General features: G+C 41.8%; 1 protein-coding gene across 1 annotated transcript in view; it reads left to right on the plus strand.

Annotated features, from left to right (window-relative positions):
• Positions 1-19,419, plus strand: part of EXOC2 (exocyst complex component 2) — a 200,645-nt gene that overhangs the window by 61,624 nt on the left and 119,602 nt on the right. The window contains exons 6-9 of the mRNA XM_040431963.1: positions 10,632-10,712; positions 16,799-16,944; positions 17,981-18,062; positions 18,792-18,894. Of these exons, the coding sequence (XP_040287897.1) occupies positions 10,632-10,712; positions 16,799-16,944; positions 17,981-18,062; positions 18,792-18,894 (412 nt within the window). The remainder of the gene's footprint in view (positions 1-10,631; positions 10,713-16,798; positions 16,945-17,980; positions 18,063-18,791; positions 18,895-19,419) is intronic.

Raw genomic sequence — 19,419 nt, forward strand, 5'->3', positions numbered from 1 at the left:
TTTACTTTCATTTTGTGAAAAGGCTGCTTTTTACATTTTTTTTTTTTTTTTTTTTTACTTTAAACATTTAATTTTACAAAAAAATTTTTTTTTTTTTAACTTCTTTTTTCACTTTATTTTTTGTCCCACTCTGGGACTTCAGCTTTTGGGGGTCTGATCCCCTTTACAGTGCATTACAATACTTCTGTATTGTAATTAGGGATGAGAGAATCCACTTTGGATGAAACATCCGAAGTCGATTTGCATAAAACTTCGTACAGTAGTTCGTACAGGAGCTCCGTACAGTATTAGAATGTATTTGCTCCGATGAGCCGAAGTTATTGCTTCGCGAAGTCTCACAAGACTTTGCACAATAACTTCATAAATTAATTTGTACTATAAAAAAACATTTCCCGAACTTGGGTTTGGTTCCAAGAGGTACCTTGGAATTCCCCACGTGCCGCGGTCCGCATTGACCGCGGCAGTGTAAGGGTTAATGCAGCGGCACCGATGCCGGCGCATACATGTAAGGCGCTGGTATCCTAAGGGTTAAGGGCATCTGTCAGCAGATTTGTAGCTATGAAACTGGCTGACCTGTTGCATGTGCGCTTGGCAGCTGAAGGCATCTGTGTTGGTCCCATGTTCATAGGTGTCCACATTGCTGTGAAAGATAATGTTTTAATATATGCAAATGAGCCTCTAGGAGCAACGGGGGCGTTGCCATTACTCCTACAGGCTCTGCTCTCTCTGCAAATGCCGCACGCTCTGCACTGTGACAGGGCTACGCATTGTAAACGTGATCACACCTGGTCCTGTCGATCAAAGTGGAGAGGGTGTGGCTGTTTCAGAGAAAGCAGAGTCTCCAGGTGCAAAGGCAATGCCCCCATTGCGCCTAGCGGCTCTCTTGCATGAACATGGGACCAACACAGCTGCCTTCAGCTGCTCATTCCCTTTAACTGTCACAGCTAGGGCTGGTGGTAGTGAAAGGATAGAACCGAACATGTGCATCCACCTCAGTCAGAGAGTCGAAGAAAAAAAAGCGAGCAGCAGGTGGCGCTATACAGATAGATAGAAGTGAATAACTTAGTGGCTGTACTAAAGTTTTAATTGCATGCAGTTACAAAAGTATTCAGATCCAGGTGCTGGTTGTAGAAATGTTCCAAGCAGCCTTCTCTTTATGTATAAATATTGTTTGTCCTTATAACTTCAGTAGTCCTGTGAAAGGGCGCACTGTGTGACTGCCAATTCGCACATGCATGTATATACAGTCATTTGTAGAGTCAACAGCCGTACATCTAATATCACTGTTATCTACTCCAGAGCAGGAACGTTTTAATTAGCTGCCACATTAGCGCCATATGCCGCGGGTGATCCATTTATTTTTATATCCCTTCCTTTCAAATTAATTAAACTACAAACTTCAGTCGGATTATAGAACCGCTCACTTGACAGTTACCATTTTGGATACGAGAGATTCCCAAGGGATTGAACAGGAAAATCTGAAATTGGCGTATTAATTATTTTACTATTAAAGGGTATCTGGCTTTTCTCTTCTTATAACTCATCAGAGAGGGGGGACCGTAGAAGGTTCATTTTTCACCTAAGCTCCACAATTCAGTGGAATATTTGTACCATTTAAAACTACATTAATGTTGAGGAATTTTATAAATATTTTTCTTTCCTTATTTTATACTGAATTTAAGTTACAGGATGTTTTGTTCTCCATTCTCGTCTAAAGCTGAATTCAGAATTGGACTGGTTTCCTGTTACCACAGAGCAGTGTATCATGGGAGCCACGATGAAAGAAACGTAAGGCTCTGTTCACATCGTATGTCAACACGTCTAGTACATACAGTACAGACCAAAAGTTTGGACACACCTTCTCATTCAAAGAGTTTTCTTTTATTTTCATGACTATGAAGGCATCAAAACTATGAATTAACACATGTGGAATTATATACATAACAAACAAGTGTGAAACAACTGAAAATATGTCATATTCTAGGTTCTTCAAAGTAGCCACCTTTTGCTTTGATTACTGCTTTGCACACTCTTGGCATTCTCTTGATGAGCTTCAAGAGGTAGTCCCCTGAAATGGTCTTCCAACAGTCTTGAAGGAGTTCCCAGAGATGCTTAGCACTTGTTGGCCCTTTTGCCTTGACTCTGCGGTCCAGCTCACCCCAAACCATCTCGATTTGGTTCAGGTCCGGTGACTGTGGAGGCCAGGTCATCTGGCGCAGCACCCCATCACTCTCCTTCATGGTCAAATAGCCCTTACTTTCAAAGTTTTCCCAATTTTTCGGCTGACTGACTGACCTTCATTTCTTAAAGTAATGATGGGCACTCGTTTTTCTTTACTTAGCTGCTTTTTTCTTGCCATAATACAAATTCTAACAGTCTATTCAGTAGGACTATCAGCTGTGTATCCACCTGACTTCTCCTCAACGCAACTGATGGTCCCAACCCCATTTATAAGGCAAGAAATCCCACTTATTGAACCTGACAGGGCACACCTGTGAAGTGAAAACCATTTCAGGGGACTACCTCTTGAAGCTCATCAAGAGAATGCCAAGAGTGTGCAAAGCAGTAATCAAAGCAAAAGGTGGCTACTTTGAAGAACCTAGAATATGACATATTTTCAGTTGTTTCACACTTGTTTGTTATGTATATAATTCCACATGTGTTAATTCATAGTTTTGATGCCTTCATAGTCATGAAAATAAAGAAAACTCTTTGAGAAAGTGTGTCCAAACTTTTGGTCTGTACTGTATGCAGAACATGGGCATGGCACCTTCACTGACCGAGCAGAGGGCTCCATTGGGGTGGTATGCACAAGTGTGTGTGTATATGTATATATATGTATGTGTTAGGGCTGCACGATATATCGCAAAAATAATCGAATCGCGATAATCGGCAAATGCGATATGGCGATTCGGCCGACCCGAAAATGCTGCGATTATATATGAAGGGGCCCCTATTGATGATAAAATGTCCTCTGTCCTATTGATAAAATGGCCAGCCTCTGAACTTACTTTCACGATGAATGCACTGCAGCAAGCGGGAGCGAGCGAGGCGGCCGGCCGGCGCGTGACTGACGTCACTTAGTCACGCTCCTGCTTCCTGAATTAAGTGGGAGGAGCGTGACAGTGACATCAGTCACGCGCCGGCCGGCTCGCTCGCTGCCGCTCTCTGCAGTGCATTCATAGTGAAAGTACAGAGGCTGGCCATTTTATGAATAGGAGAGTTATGTGCGCAGTTTAGGACACATGAGGGGACACATAGGGCCATGAGGGGGACCAGCATAAGATGCTATATGTGTGTCTTATGCTGGCCCCCCTTATGGCCCCATGTGTCATAGCACACATCCCCTATAACAGTGCCATCCACAGGTCCCCCATAAGTGTCCTCCACAGATCCCCCACATAACAGCGTCATCCACAGATCCCCCACATAACAGCGTCATCCACAGATCCCCCACATAACAGCGTCATCCACAGATCCCCCACATAACAGTGTCCTCCACAGATCCCCCCATAACAGTGTCCTCCACAGATCCCCCATAACAGTGTCCTCCACAGATCCCCCCCCCATAACAGTGTCCTCCACAGATCCCCCCCCATAACAGTGTCCTCCACAGATCCCCCCCCATAACAGTGTCCTCCACAGATCCCCCACCTAACAGTGTCCTCCACAGATCCCCCACCTAACAGTGTCCTCCACAGATCCCCCACCTAACAGTGTCCTCCACAGATCCCCCACCTAACAGTGTCCTCCACAGATCCCCCACCTAACAGTGTCCTCCACAGATCCCCCACCTAACAGTGTCCTCCACAGATCCCCCACCTAACAGTGTCCTCCACACATCCCCCACCTAACAGTGTCCTCCCCAGATCCCCCACCTAACAGTGTCCTCCACAGATCCCCCACATAACAGTGTCCTCCACAGATCCCCCACCTAACAGTGTCCTCCACAGATCCCCCACCTAACAGTGTCCTCCACAGATCCCCCACATAACAGTGTCCTCCACAGATCCCCCACCTAACAGCGTCCTCCACAGATCCCCCACCTAACAGTGTCCTCCACAGATCCCCCACCTAACAGTGTCCTCCACAGATCCCCCACCTAACAGTGTCCTCCACAGATCCCCCACCTAACAGTGTCCTCCACAGATCCCCCACCTAACAGTGTCCTCCACAGATCCCCCACCTAACAGTGTCCTCCACAGATCCCCCACCTAACAGTGTCCTCCACAGATCCCCCACATAACAGTGTCCTCCACAGATCCCCCACATAACAGTGTCCTCCACAGATCCCCCACCTAACAGTGTCCTCCACAGATCCCCCACCTAACAGTGTCCTCCACAGATCCCCCACCTAACAGTGTCCTCCACAGATCCCCCACCTAACAGTGTCCTCCACAGATCCCCCACCTAACAGCGTCCTCCACAACCGCGTCATATGGGAAAATCCAAGCAAATAGACCTCTAGTACAATTCCCTTAAAATATCGCATCGCATATCGTTATCGCAATTTTTAGGGCCCTAATCGCAATCGCATAAAATTCCCATATCGTGCAGCCCTAGTGTGTGTGTGTGTGTGTGTATATGTATGTATATGTGTGTGTATATATGTATATTTATATATATAATAATATATAAATAAATCTCTATCTATGTGAACAGAGCCCTAAAACTGAATTGTTAAGTCACCTGGCTGAGTGAATGCTATGTATATAAACTGGAGTCTGGAACCAGCAGAATTAGGTCTCATACACACAACCATGTACATTTTGCAGTCCGTGTGCTATCCGCATTTTCTGCGAAACCATTGACTTCAAGGTGTCCGTGGTCCGTTTGCTTTCTGCATCCGTGTGTCCATTGCCCAACACTATAGAAAATGTCCTATACTTGGCCGCAGAATGTGGACCACAAACCCATTGACTTCAATAGGTTCAGAAAAATTTGCGGAAGCCCCGCTTAGCCCGAGATTGAGGATCTACAGCTGTTCCATGCATGACATGTGGCCAGGAGCACTGCTGTGCAAGGAAGAATCGTGAAAGGGTTCCCACCAATCATAAAGCTATGGCATATCCTAGCTATATACCATCACTTTTTCAAGATTGGAATACCCCTTTAACCCTTTAATGACCAGTCCTTAAAAGACCATAATGACTAGACACTTGTGTCAGACCTTTTGATATATAATATGTATAGTTCAGTGTGCATAGGCCGACTATGGTGACTGTTTCAGTTGGTGTGTGCATTTTTTTTTTCTTTGTATTTTATGAAATATTTAAACTTCTTTTTTTTTTTTCTTTTTTTTTTTTTTATATATATGTTTTTGCCACATGTCCCCCAAGAACTCTGAAGACATTGACTTTTTGTTATTTTTTTTATACTTTTCCACTCCATCCAAGGAGTAGGAAGAGTATAAGGCCCCTTGCAGACGAGCGTGTCCGGATTAGGTCCGGATGCGTCCCGGTGCATTGCGGCAAACCCGCGCGAGTAGGAACGCAATTGCAGTCAGTTTTGACTGCGATTGTGTTCCGATGTTCAGTTTTTATCGCACGAGTGCAATGTGTTTTGCACGCACGTGATAAGAAACTGACTGTGGTACCCAGACCCGAACTTCTTCACAGAAGTTCAGGTTTGGGTTAGTTGTTGTAGTGTAGATTGTATTATTATTTCCCCTTATAACCTGGTTATAAGGGAAAATAATAGCATTCTGAATACAGAATGCATAGTACAATAGGGCTGGAGGGGTTAAAAATAAAATAATAATTTAACTCGCCTTAATCCACTTGTTCGCGCAGCCGGCATCTCTTCTGTCTTGTTCTGTGAGGAATAGGACCTTTGATGACGTCCCTACGCTCATCACATGGTCCGTCACATGATCCATCTCTATGGTGATGGATCATGTGACGAACCATATGATGAACGCAGTGACGTCATCAAAGGTCCTATTCTTCACAAAAGAAGACAGAAATTATGCCGGCTGCGCGAACAAGTGGATTAAGGTGAGTTAAATTATTTATTTATTTTAACCCCTCCAGCCCTATTGTACTATGCATTCTGTATTCAGAATGTATTATTTTCCCTTATAACCATGTTATAAGGGAAAATAATAATGATCGGGTCCCCATCCCGATCATCACCTAGCAACCGTGCGTGAAAATCGCACCGCATCCGCACTTGCTTGCGGATGCTTGCGATTTTCACGCAGCACCATTCATTTCTATGGGGCCTGCGTTACGTGAAAAACGCACAAAGAGGAGCATGCTGCGATTTTCACGCAACGCACAAGTGATGCGTGAAAATCACCACTCATGTGCACAGCCCCATAGAAATGAATGGGTCCGGATTCAGTGCAGGAGCAATGCGTTCACCTCATGCATTGCACCCGCGCGGAAATCTCGCCCCCTGTGTGAAAGGGGCCTAATAGTGTTTTTTTTTTTTTTTGACAAAAGTATTTGCAATAATGCCAGGACTTTTTATGCTATTCACATATGTGTATGCAGGTGTTCTTGTGCTATTCTGTGGGCACGTACTCTGGAAGGTCTTGTTTTAGTAGAAGCTGATGTGGCTTTTATAATCTATTCTCCATGTACCTTTTTGTCCTTGAGGGAAGGGGTTAAAAGGAGGAAATTAATTTTTAAATGTATCTGGGTCTCAAAAGGTATTGATTCTTCTTTGTGGAGATCCATCCGGTAACCAGTCTTTAGGGCAGTGCTCCGTGATCAGAGGAACTTTGTAGAGAGAGGCGCTCGAAGCATCTGAAAGACAGTTGATGGTTTGAGGGCCCGTCTCTCTAGATCAGGGGTCCGCATCCTCCGGCACCCCAGCTGTTGTGAAACTACAGCACCCAGCATGCTCTATTCCCTTTTTGGGAGTTGTGAGAACAGCCAACCAAGTGTGCATGCTGGGAGTCGTAGTTTCACCACACCTGGAGTGCCGAAACTTGCTGATCCCTGCTCTACACGATGATAGCCAATATCCATGTGTAGTGAGTCTTTATGTGAGGCCGGTACAGATTTGTAGTGTTCCACTGATGGGATCGTTTGAGTGACATTTAGTATAACCCATAAATCGTAACTGTGCAGAGCGCCCCGCACGCAGCAATGTCATGTTTACATGTGATCCCTCATTGACTTTTATTGATGCATGAAAAGGAACATGAGACGGCACAGTGTGCTCTGGGGTGGGTGTAATGCTTTAGGAAATGGTTTTACTCCTTGTTTTTTTATTAGTTTTATTTTTTCTAGATACCCATCCAACATACCACCCAAACAAATCTTACAGATGGATCATATAATGGCTTTCTTATTATTCCCCTTACTAACAACACGTCCCTTCTCCACAGTATAGGGCAGGGGTCAACAACCTCCGGCACTCCAGCTGTTCTGAAACTACAACTCCCAGAATCCACATTTCTCTTCTATGGGAGTTACAAGAACAGCCGAGTAAGTGTGCATGCTGGGAGTTGTAGTTTCACATCAGCTGGTGTGCCAAAGGTTGCTGATCCCTGGTATAGGGGATGAATGTCTGATCTTTGGATGTCTTATCCCAGCGATCACTTCTCTTCTGTCCCATTGATTGAGTTCAAGTGTTAATGGGAAAACCCTTTTAGCCGCTTCCTGACCAGAAGCCATTCCTGATCAGGTATATTTACAAGTTTTAGCCATGGAGTCTGTCCTCACAATGGCTCACCTGAATGTAATAATACCTTTCATTTAGAGATCCGTTACTAATCCATATGCAAATGACCAGCTAAGTGCACCGAGGGTGGGCCCAAGTCACTCTGTGCACCCTTCCTCCTCCTGCTTCCTCTGCCAGTCCCGCCTTCTCCTTTTTGATTGATGGGGCCCGGTTCCTGCATACTCATCATAGGCCTTCTATATTATATATCAAAATATCATTTTTTTTTTTTCTTTCTTTTTTTTTATATAGTAGGATACAAGGGGAAAAAAATGTAGATATTTTCTTTATGGTTTTCGCAAATTAGCTAAATTTTTCAAATGTTTATGACAGTGTGGCTTTTGCTGATAATACTACTGTTTTTACATTCAAAAACCACACAGAAATAATCTAATATTCCAAACTGCTGTGATTTGCTGTAAAATGGAGCTTTTAACCCTCATTACTGCAGCACTCTGGCTGCCGCGAGAGACCTCACCCTAATATGGTATGCCGATCGATTGATGGTCTTAAGAAATATCTGTCACCAGTGACCTCCACATCAAATTGTTTGCAGAGACACATAGCTGTGCTTCAGCTGATTTTTCTTTTTCTGTTTTTCTTTTATTGATCTGAGGCTCCTTTCCTGAGGTATGACCCATTTTTCTTAATATGGTGCTGACCAAAGAAAGGAGAGGAGCTTGGGTGCCACAAGAGCACTGGTGACGCCCTAATTGCACCAAAGGCCTTAATTGCTTATTAAGAAAAAGTATCATAACTCAGGAACAAAAGAAAAACAGCATTTTAATCAGGTGAACCACAGCTATGTGTCTATGCATATAGGTTGATAAGGAGGTCGTTGGTGACATATTCCCTTTTAATAATAATAATAATAATCAGTTTTATATAGTGCAGAAAATATCCACATTTTCTTACAGACAAATCTTTAGGACATTTTAAAACATCCTTGTAGAGATACAGTAGGTGCTCACCTCCGTCGTTTATAGTCCATGGACAGTTAGCCACTGGTTAAGGCCTCTTGTACACGGCCATTGCCTGGCCGTATTGCGGCTCGCCTATGGGGGTCCGCAATACACGTGGCACCGGCCATGTGCATTCCGCAGTGAACGGGTCCGCAAATCCGGAGATGCAGTGCAGAATGGAACGGGGTTCCGTTCTGTGCTTCCGTTCCGCAAAAAAATAGAACTTGTTCTATCTTTTTGCGGAACGGATGGATCGCGGACCCTATTCAAGTGAATGGGTCCGTGATCCGCATGTGGCTGCCCCATGGTCGGTGTCCGTGCATTGCGGACTGCAATTTGCGGTCCGCAGCACAGTTACGGTCAGCACACGTTCGTGTGCAAGAGGCCTACATTTGTAAGTTTTTAAAGTTGAATTTGTAACTTTTACATACTTTGCTTGTTTTTTTTGCTTATTTGATATGTTTGTCGTTTCATATATATATATATATATATCTGTTTTTTAAATGGCACAATGCAGATGTGAACATGGCCTAAATGACAAACTTTGATTTCCATTAGCACCTTTTTATATGAGCAAAATTATGTTGAGATTTTCAAGATCGGTTTTACTCCTGACATTTGTATGGTATATAGTGAGCTACTTAAGCATCGCCTCTTACCCAGAATATATCACACTGAAAAGTTCAGTGACTTTCAGGCTTAAATTGATCTTCGGATGTCACCTTTCCAATTAGCTAGTACTGTTTTTGTGAAATGTACAGATTTTTATGTAGAATAATTCCTCCATATGAAAGTGGTTTGTCCAGTTTCCTCTGAAAGAACTTGGTGAGGTCTGACCTCAACCCCATTATCTGCCAATGGCATGAACATGAACACCTTCTGAGAACCAGGTATTATCGCTCAGCACTGGTACCTGCCATCAGTAATGTTCTGTAGCTGAATGGAACTGAATGATATACTGGAAGGTCTTCGTTGAAAAATACAATAGTAGTAGTAAAACGACAAAATGAATGATCTACTGAAAAGTACAATAGTAGTAAAGCAGCAAAATAAATAGACTGAAGCGACATTCACCACCCAACACACTCAGGGGGTTCTCTATCAAACAAATACACTGAATCTTTTCTTTGTGGTAAAAAAGGGGGGGAGGCCACAGCTTTATTACAAAGACAGGGGGACCTTGTCTACACTTAACTCCCAAGCCGCTGTACTTTCTTCGGCAACTCGCATGCCTGGTCACCCTGGCCACAGTGAGCAAGAGCGGCATGTCTTTGTGGAAACTTCAGGTGACTGCCACTTCTCCATCTTCTTCTTAGACAAGGTCCTCCCTCCACCACCGGAGTCGGGTGTAAGCCTACACTGAGCTCCGACCCCCACAACAGAATGAAGAGGGCTCTGTCAATGGCAACCTCGATAGAAAGATGTCCAAACCTATGTCATTAAGGTGTACTCAGTCACGTAGCATTAAATTATGGTTGTCACCCTCTAACTGACATTGACGAAACACTACTCCACCTTTCGACCTAACGTGTCTAGACACTTGCATGTTCAGCAAGCTGCGTGCCTTCTCGATACCGCTGTTCTTCCTCGCTCCGCTCCACAATACACGGGGAACTATCTTAGACCAAACAACAACGAAATCGTTAAAGAAAGCCGGAAAAAGATCAAAGTCCGACCGCATAACGGAAATCAGCTCTAAAATCCTGACTGCACATAAATCGTTGCCGCTGGACGGATCCATCCTGTAGAAGTGAATAGGGATGCCATACTTGTAATTACTCTGGTCGCAGCAGTTGCAGCGGATAAGTCATCAATAGTAAAAAGCGGACAACCCCTTTACGTTTCTACAAAAAAAAAAAAATATCCAGAATTCTGATGACTGTAGGTAAATTCTGTAGGTTTGGCTTGCTTTGTGGGTTACTTACTTATATGCAGTTTTTAACAAGAGTGTAGTTATGAGTATCTAACTCCTTCTCATGACCATCTATTTTCCAGCAATCCATCAAAAACTCGAGACGGATGGCACGGAAAAAGTGGAAGGGTCAGTGACGCAAAAATTGGAGAAAGTTCTGAAAAGTAAGTGTTCTGTTCCGAAGCAAACATCTCCTCCCAGCTAAACTGCTTCCTTTCATTCCTCTCCTGCAAACATCTTGCCTATTTCCATTTACAAGTTCACTCAAACTCATTATGCGAAAAATGCAAGATCCGATGATTGAGTGTCTCTGACTTTACAGCCACCATGTAATGAAAGTAGCGCTATTTTTATGTTGTACTACGTTGCCAGCATATGGAGTCCTTTTTTCCACTGTGATATTGATATAATAACTTCCTAAGTTTGTTTGGCTTCTCTACTTCTGGGCCTAGTCCTTGCAGTGTTAGACTGGCACCTGCATTTTGTATGAAGCCTACATTTCATTTAGTGTCCTATTTCACTGCATATTACATTGAGCGTCCAGTTGTATGGTAAAAGAGGTGAAACAGAATAATTTTATAAAGAAGGTTATGCAACTTTGTACTATTCTTGGTTTCTGTTCCTTATTAAAGAGGACCTGTCACCACTCCTTAAATGTCTGTTTTAGGGAATAAGTGTGTTCCCCATAATATAGCAATTCTGCAGCATCCTTTCTAAGACATCTATGGCAGCTCCAGGCTTGGTTTAAGGGCTCTTTCTTACAGGCGGATGCCGTGCGTGGAATCCACTGTGTGAAAGAGAGCCAAGCCCCGTTCCGGACAGCAGAGACACGGAGCATTGACATGATTGATGCTCTTTGCCTCCCTGTTACCTTTTTACTACAAAATCAGTGACAACTTTATCTCACTGTGATTTTGTAGTAAAAAGATCCCAGAGAGGCAAAGAGCATTATCAGTCATGTTACTGCTCCGTGTCTCTGCTGTCCAGTGCGGGGCTTGGCTCTCTTTCACGCAGCAAATTACCCGCACGGCATCCGCTCGTATGAAAGAGCCCTAAGGCAGAAAACTGATGCAAATGAAGATAGATGTAACTGGCCCCACACCTCCCTGCCCTCATCACGCCCTCTCCCTGCCCTTGAAGAGCCCCCTTTTCAGGAAGTGTTGAGGTGGTATAAAAACAGTACTTGCCAGAAAAGTGGCATGGAGAAATGATAAATTCTAGCCTTTGTGTTATTCCATTCCTCTGTTCTTCTTATTGCACATTTATGAATAAATTGCCAACTTTGGCAATTTATTTTGCCATTTATACATTTCTAGGAGGAATAAGCGGAGCCGCTTCCTCTGTTAGTCCCGGCGGTTACGTGACCGCCGGGGGTGTCTAGAGCAGGGGCAGGAGAAGAGCTGCAGGGTCTCCTGTCATTCCCCCTCAGGGGGCTGTTTTCCCCTGTAACTGGGGCTCCTGTGGTTGCCCCAGTTACAGTGGAAAAAGTGACCTCCTGGGGGACAGATTACGTGCCCCAAAAAATATAAGTAAAAAAAAATTATAAAAATCACAAATTAAAATGATATTAAAAATGCTGTCACTGTCGCCCCGTTCTCTCAAACCTATACATGTTCTATATGAAAACAATCGTCACAAAATAGGTAACCCATTGCAATATTTAATTTTTGTGTCAGTTTTAATATTTAAGAAATAAAAAGCTATAATAAAAAAAAATACTTTTTTTTTATAATAATTAGCAGTTTTCCTCCAAATGAAACCTAAAAAAAGAAAAAAAAACTCAAAAAAAACCACATTCTAATAAAAAGTCCTAAGAGTCAAGTAAAAAAATAAAATAAAATTGCAAACATTATTTTTGTAGTCACTAAACCACCAGGTGCACAAAATCACAAAAAGTTGTGCCTTTTTGGGCCTGGTCATGAAAGGGTTAAACAGGACCTGTAACCTCATCTGACATGTTTTATAAACTATTTTCATCCCCTTTGTAAACGATTTTCTCATCGCTCTGTGTTCTTTTCCTTTATTATTCCTGCTAGAAGTTCTGAATACATTTCTAGCATTGTGTAGTGAAGGGCAGTTACCAGTTGGGGGGGGTGTCCCTCAACACTCCCCCAACTGGTAAAACCTATGTGGACCTTCACTGCAAACTGATAGTCGGTATAATAAAGAAATGGTACAACATAGAGTTATAAGAATAGATGTTCCAGAATTGTTCTTACAAGGGGACTGCAAGCAGTGCTATTGCATTTGTGTTTTTGCGTTTGTATATGTATTTCGCCATAGCGATGTGCACCTGCATACAGGGTTGTGCTGACTGAATCCTCCACATTTTTTCTTTGTAGTGTATATATTGGAGGCATGGCGATCTCCATGCAGTCATGCACACCTGACCAGTTAGTCTGCCCCTGAGGCTGGTTTTAAAGTCAGTATAAAACTGAGTCTACTTTTACAGCGCCTACCAGTAGCCATTTGGCTCCAGGAGAAGTATATAGTGGGCTCAGCATGCATGTTGGTACTTGCATCCCTGGATCCGATGAAAGCTGTCACGGCACCGGACGGGGTGAAAAGCAGAGTGTGCCTGGCGTGCATGCTGTACCTGCGCTCCCTGGACTTTGTGTGGCTATCATGGCCCATAAACAGGTAGGAACTAGTGTTAGGGACCACTCATAGAGGCGACCTTGACGTGGTGAGTGGCTTATTACGCTTTGGCCAAAATGTACACCAATGCCTCATTCAACATCCAGCATAGCGGCAGGGCAGAGTGCTGGTTGCAGAGTGCTATTGCATTTGTGTTTTTGCGTTTGTATGTGTATTTCGCCATAGCGATGTGCACCTGCATACAGGGTTGTGCTGACTGAATCCCCCACATTTTTTCTTTATAGTTTCATAATGAATGTATTGATGAATGACGGATTTATTACTAGATGAAGAATCCACAATCTCAATATATATCTCTTATATATTATGTAGTATGAGACTGGCACTCCCTCGCATGGAAATAGATCAATAGTAATAGTGTTGTTACACAATATTTAATTGGCAAAATATATAAAAATACAACATCACAATACAATATTAAAATTACAATCGCTGCAGCGGAGACAATATCCGTCCCTAAAAATACCTAAAATCTAAAACTTCAATAAAAACTAAAAAAAAGTCTAAAAAGAAGGGGACCATACGTCCTGAATGTGCAAAAATATCGCAAGCCAAAAATGTCAGTCTATTCCTTATAATAGTATTGGCATTCCTTTCTTGTATGCAATATAACATGCAAAATCCATGCAAGGCACCTTTTCAAATATTCGTAATTGTCCGATATAAATATTCAATAAAGTATCCAATCGGACACCAAGTTGTTACTCACAGGTGAATGTCGATTATCCTGCAGTCCCAATATTCAATCCTTTTGATTTTTACTCACTGTATTTATTCACGTGGTTCTCAGTGTTTAACGTTAAACACTGAGAACCACGTGAATAAATACCGTGAGTAAAAATCAAAAGGATTGAATATTGGGACTGCAGGATAATCGACATTCACCTGTGAGTAACAACTTGGTGTCCGATTGGATACTTTATTGAATATTTATATCGGACAATTACGAATATTTGAAAAGGTGCCTTGCATGGATTTTGCATGTTATATTGCATACAAGAAAGGAATGCCAATACTATTATAAGGAATAGACTGACACTTTTGGCTTGCGATATTTTTGCACATTCAGGATGTATGGTCCCCTTCTTTTTAGACTTTTTTTGAGTTTTTATATAAGTTTTAGATTTTAGGTATTTTTAGGGACTGATATTGTCTCCGCTGCAGCGATTGTTATTTTAATATTGTATTGTGATGTTGTATTTTAATATATTTTGCCAATTAAATATTGTGTAACAACACTATTACTATTGCTCTATTTCCATGCGAGGGAGTGCCAGTCTCATACTACATAATATATACTTTTTATTACGCCTTTGTTGATTTGAGTGAATCAATTTGAGACTAGAGCACCCAATCCAGAATTGTAAGGGGAGTGAGCGGTTTGTCTATACTACTTTTTCAATATATATCTGATTGGATTGGACAAATTGTATCTATATATTAGAATTGTCAGCAATACAAATAAGTGAGAATCGCACCAAGATATCTCATGGCTGTCGTGTGCTTCGCAGCCAACCTTCTGTTTTATTATCATATTTTTTCTCTTTTTTGCACGCCACTATCTGTACTTGGAAACATTAGCTTCATGTGGGTGAAGATTTTGTATTTCAAAGTAAGGTTCCTGTAGAGTTGGAACTTTGTATTTGTATTAAACAATTATTTTAGCCAGTGTGTTCAAATGCTCAGGGCCACCCACAGTGCTGAGCAGAGTATATGGCACGCAAGCCACCCAGAGAGACTGATGTAATTTCTTCATCTTTGCTTAAAGTATGGTCACTAGACCAGATAATGTAGAGTCTTTCTGCTGGCAGTGATCAAAACCTTTCCAGTTTTTCCTCTTATTTTCTTTGGGGTAAAGGAATAATTAGGATAATTCACGGGTAGAGAAATGTGTGCTATTTACAAGCTATATATATATATTTATATATCAATGGCCTCCTGTATAAGGTAGTCACAATAGCACCTTTGTAAACTTGTAAGAAACTTGCATGTTAGCCCAAACTTGCATGATGCGCTCCAACTTGAAAAGAATAAAAATATTTCAGGTTCATTCTTAGAAGTCTACTTTGTCTAAATACTGTGCATTCAGAAAATCTTCAGACCCTTTAACTTTTTTTTATATTTTGTTATATTGTGGCCTTGTACTAAAATAAAAGTTGTGTTCGGAATTTCCCCATCATTCTGCACTCAATACCCCATAGTGAGAAAGTGATTATTTTTTTGCTAATTTATTAAAAAGGACAAACTAAAATATTGCACTGACATACAGTAAGAATTCTGACCCTTTACTCATGACTTAGTTGAAGCACCTTTGCCAGCGTTACAGCCTCCAGTCCTCTTGACTATGATGCCACAAGATTTGCACACCTGGATTTGGGGATTTTCTGCCATTCTTCTCTGCAGATCCTCTAAAGTTCTGTTAGGTTGGTTGGGGACCATCGGTGGACAGCCATTTTCAGATCTCTCCAAAAACATTCAATTGAGTTCAAGTCACAGCTCAGGCTAGGCCACTCAAGTACACTCAGCGAGTTGTCCCTAAGCCACTCCTGTGTTGCCTTGGCCTGTACTTAGGGTAAATTTCATGTTGGACGTTAAACCTTCGGCCCATTCTAAAGCCCAGAGAACACTGGATCATGTTTTCATTAAGAATATCTCTGTACTTTGCTTCATTCAGCTTTCCCTCAACTCCAGTCTCCCTATTCCAGCCTCTGAAAAACAGCCCCACAGCATGATGCTGCCACACCATGGTTCAATGTAGGGATGGTATTGGGCACTGCCTGGTTTCCTCAGAACATGATGCTTAGAATTGAGGCCAAAAAGTTCAATCTTGCTTTCATCAGACCAGAGAGCAGAGGCTTCTTTCTGGCCACTCTGCCATAAAGCCCAGATTGGTGGAATGCTCCAGTGATGGTTGACCTTTTTAGAAGTTTCTCCCATCTGCACCCAGGATCTTTGGAGCACAGCCAGAGTGACCATTCTGTTCTTGGTCACCTCTCTTACCAAGGCCCTTTTCCCCCCCCGATTACTTAGTTTGGAGGGACAGCCAGCTCCAGGAAGACTCCTGGTTGTTCCAAACTTCTACTATTTAAGAATTTTTGAGGCCACTGTGCTCTTGGGAACTTTTAGTGCAGCAGACATTTTTTGTACCCTTATAATGATCTGTGCCTTCACATAACTGTCTGTAGAGCCCAGAGGCTGTGTCTTTCTAAATCTTGTCCAGTCTCCTGAATTTACCACAGGTGGACGTGTAGAAACATGTCCTAGCAAGATTAAAGTGTCATTGCAAAGGGTCTGAATACTTATGTCCATGCAAAATTTTAGTTTTTACATTTTTAATAAATTTGCAAACATTTCTAAAATTCTGTTTTTGCTTTCTTATTAAGGGGGATTGAGTGAAAACTGATGGAGGGAAAACTTTATTTTTTTTGTTATTTTAGCACAAGGCCACAACATAATAAAATGTGAAAAGAGTGAAAGGGTCTGAAGACTTTCCGAATCCAATGTAGGTTTTTGGAAGTAATGTATAGTTTGATTCTCCTCAACCTTGGGTTTAATTTGAGGAGGGTTCAGTGACCCTGCTTTCTTTTGTAAGGTGCAAGTACTACAGCAGATACTCTGTTTCAAGAAGTGCTGGGAAGGAAGGATAAAGCAGACTCCACGCGAAATGCACTAAATGTTCTTCAGCGATTTAAGTTTTTATTCAACCTTCCTCTCAACATTGAGAGAAACATTCAGAAGGTGAGTTCAAAATATATACCGTATATTAGTAGTTAATATTTCTTGCTGTTATGAGTTCGTTCATTTTTATGGTTTAGCGAAGGCTCTGTTCACAGCATAGTCTTGGCTTCCATTTATAACGAAGACGTGACAGCTGTACCGGATCACTTTTAAGCTCTTTTTAATGTCCACTTGGGAAGGGGGGGTTCTGGTATTTTGGAGCAAGAATAGCACCGAAGATTTTTTATTTTTTCTTTCCTGAAAAAAGGCTGACCGAAACCAAGTCATGATTTGGTACGATAAAAGGGACCTGACAAGGTGGATGGGTGATTAGTTACAACTAATGAGACTTTCTGTGTTTAGTTAGTCATTTTAGATATCATATCTAAGACATTGTTCAATTCAGTTCCAACTCCTTTTCTGGTCCAAATTCAGTTCATCCATGATTCCAAAGCATCCTGAAAACCCTCCTCGGCAGGAAAGACAATCAATATTACGTTTACTATAATTCAAAGGCCAGTTAAAAGGGGATTCATATTTTGACAACCTATCCTCAGGATAAGTCATCAATATCCGACCAGAACTCCCAGCACCCATGAGATCAGCTGTTTGCAAGAGGCCAACTGCTCTCTGAGTCCTGTCCTCAGGATAGGTTTATCACCATTGTACTCCTGGAAAAAAACCTTTAATTGACATTTGCATATATGCTTACTGCTTATTACATTCTTAAAGGGAACCTGTCACCTGGATTTTGGGTATAGAGCTGAGGACATGGGTTACTAGATCGCCGCTAGCGCATCCGCAATACCCAGTCCCCATAGCTCTGTGTGCTTTTATTGTGTATAAAAACCGATTCGATACATATGCAAATTAACCTGAGATGAGTCAGAGCTTGAAAATATGACTCTTCTCTGGTCACACAAGTAAGATATAACACTTTTATGTTAATTTGCATATGTATCAAATCAGGCAACTAGTATTCGCCATATTGATTGTATAAATATATAGGTGCTGTCTTGTGATGTATAGTTGACTCTGCATTTTTCCATTTATTTAGGGCGATTATGATGTGGTTATAAATGACTATGAAAAAGCAAAATCTTTGTTTGGGAAGACTGAAGTAGAAGTGTTTAAGAAAGGTGAGAAATACTTTGGGGGTCATTTATCATGCTGAAATATGCTTAAATTAGGCGTATTTCTGGAGCAGATTGCAGCGCAACAATTAGTTGTGCCGCAATCTGTGACTTCTCCCCGCTCACACCAGGTCTAAAAATGTGGGCAGGGAAGGGGGCGGACCACTAGGCCCATCTTATTTACCATTTTCTATGTCTGTTTCAGGCGTAGAAAAAGGTCTAAATATAAGACAGTAAGAAGGCCTGCTTACATTTAGAAGCGGCGCTGGATGCAGAAGTTATGAAGAGGCCGGCACTTTTTCATAACTTCGGCGATCCACCGCCAGCAATGGGGCTTCATTAAGACCGGCGTCTAAAACGCTGGTCTTAATAAATGTACCCCTTTATTTTTAAAGGAAAAATGCTTGCCAAGAATAAAAAAGTCTCTCTCCATAGTATTCCCCATCCCCTGTACAGCAGAAAAGTGGGATTTTAGTGGAAACGCCATTTTTGGTTAAAAAAAAAATTATTATTATTTTTTTTTTTTTTAACTGTTTGGGGTTTTACATCATGCTTGCTATTTTTTCAGACGTGGACATGCAGTAGGTGAGACTAGGTGTATCTAGACACCCACACTCTCTGTGGAAGCAATGGGTACAAATGTGTGTTTTCACCTAGTTGTGTAGTTCATACTGTGATGTACCGACAAATCATGAAATCTTTTGTCGATTTTTTTTTTTTTTTTTTTTTTTCTAGTTTACGCTGAAGTAGAAACCAGGATCGAAGCTTTGAGGAAATTACTTTTGGATAAACTTTTGGAAAAGCCTTCCACCCTGCATGACCAAAGGCGCTACATCAGGTGAACAGCCGCTTCTACTTTTTTTTACCATGTTTGTTGCATTCATATAAGCTGGTAGTATCCATTCCTCCAAGAATTCTTGCCCTACACATGTAAAAGTAATTCAATACCTGCTGTATTTACATAGGTAGCCACTGGCTACTAAGGACTATTCTTAGTGAGTGATACAGGTTTTCATGGTCTTTAGACACATGGTTGTACATTTTTAAACTGGAAGTGTGGTCTACAACCTTACATAGTGTAAATTTTGCCTTTTGTGTCTTAACATAAGTGAAGGCCTGAACAATAATTAAAAAAAATGTAATTCATTGTTAAAAACAGACCAAGATAAATTCTAGTTTCACGGCCAACGGCAGGACAGGAGTCGAAGGATCCCCGTTCTAGAGAAAGCTGTAAGTCCCTTTAGTTGGGACCCACATCTATCATGAAGATCTGCCATAAATATTGTAGATGGAAGGGCAGCCATATATCATGTAGTGTAGGAGAAATTTGGGTAAAGCGGTGGTCTGAGTTATTTTTTTTAAA

The sequence above is a fragment of the Bufo bufo genome, chromosome 5 (genome assembly GCF_905171765.1).
Source record: "Bufo bufo chromosome 5, aBufBuf1.1, whole genome shotgun sequence".
NCBI lineage: Eukaryota > Metazoa > Chordata > Amphibia > Anura > Bufonidae > Bufo > Bufo bufo.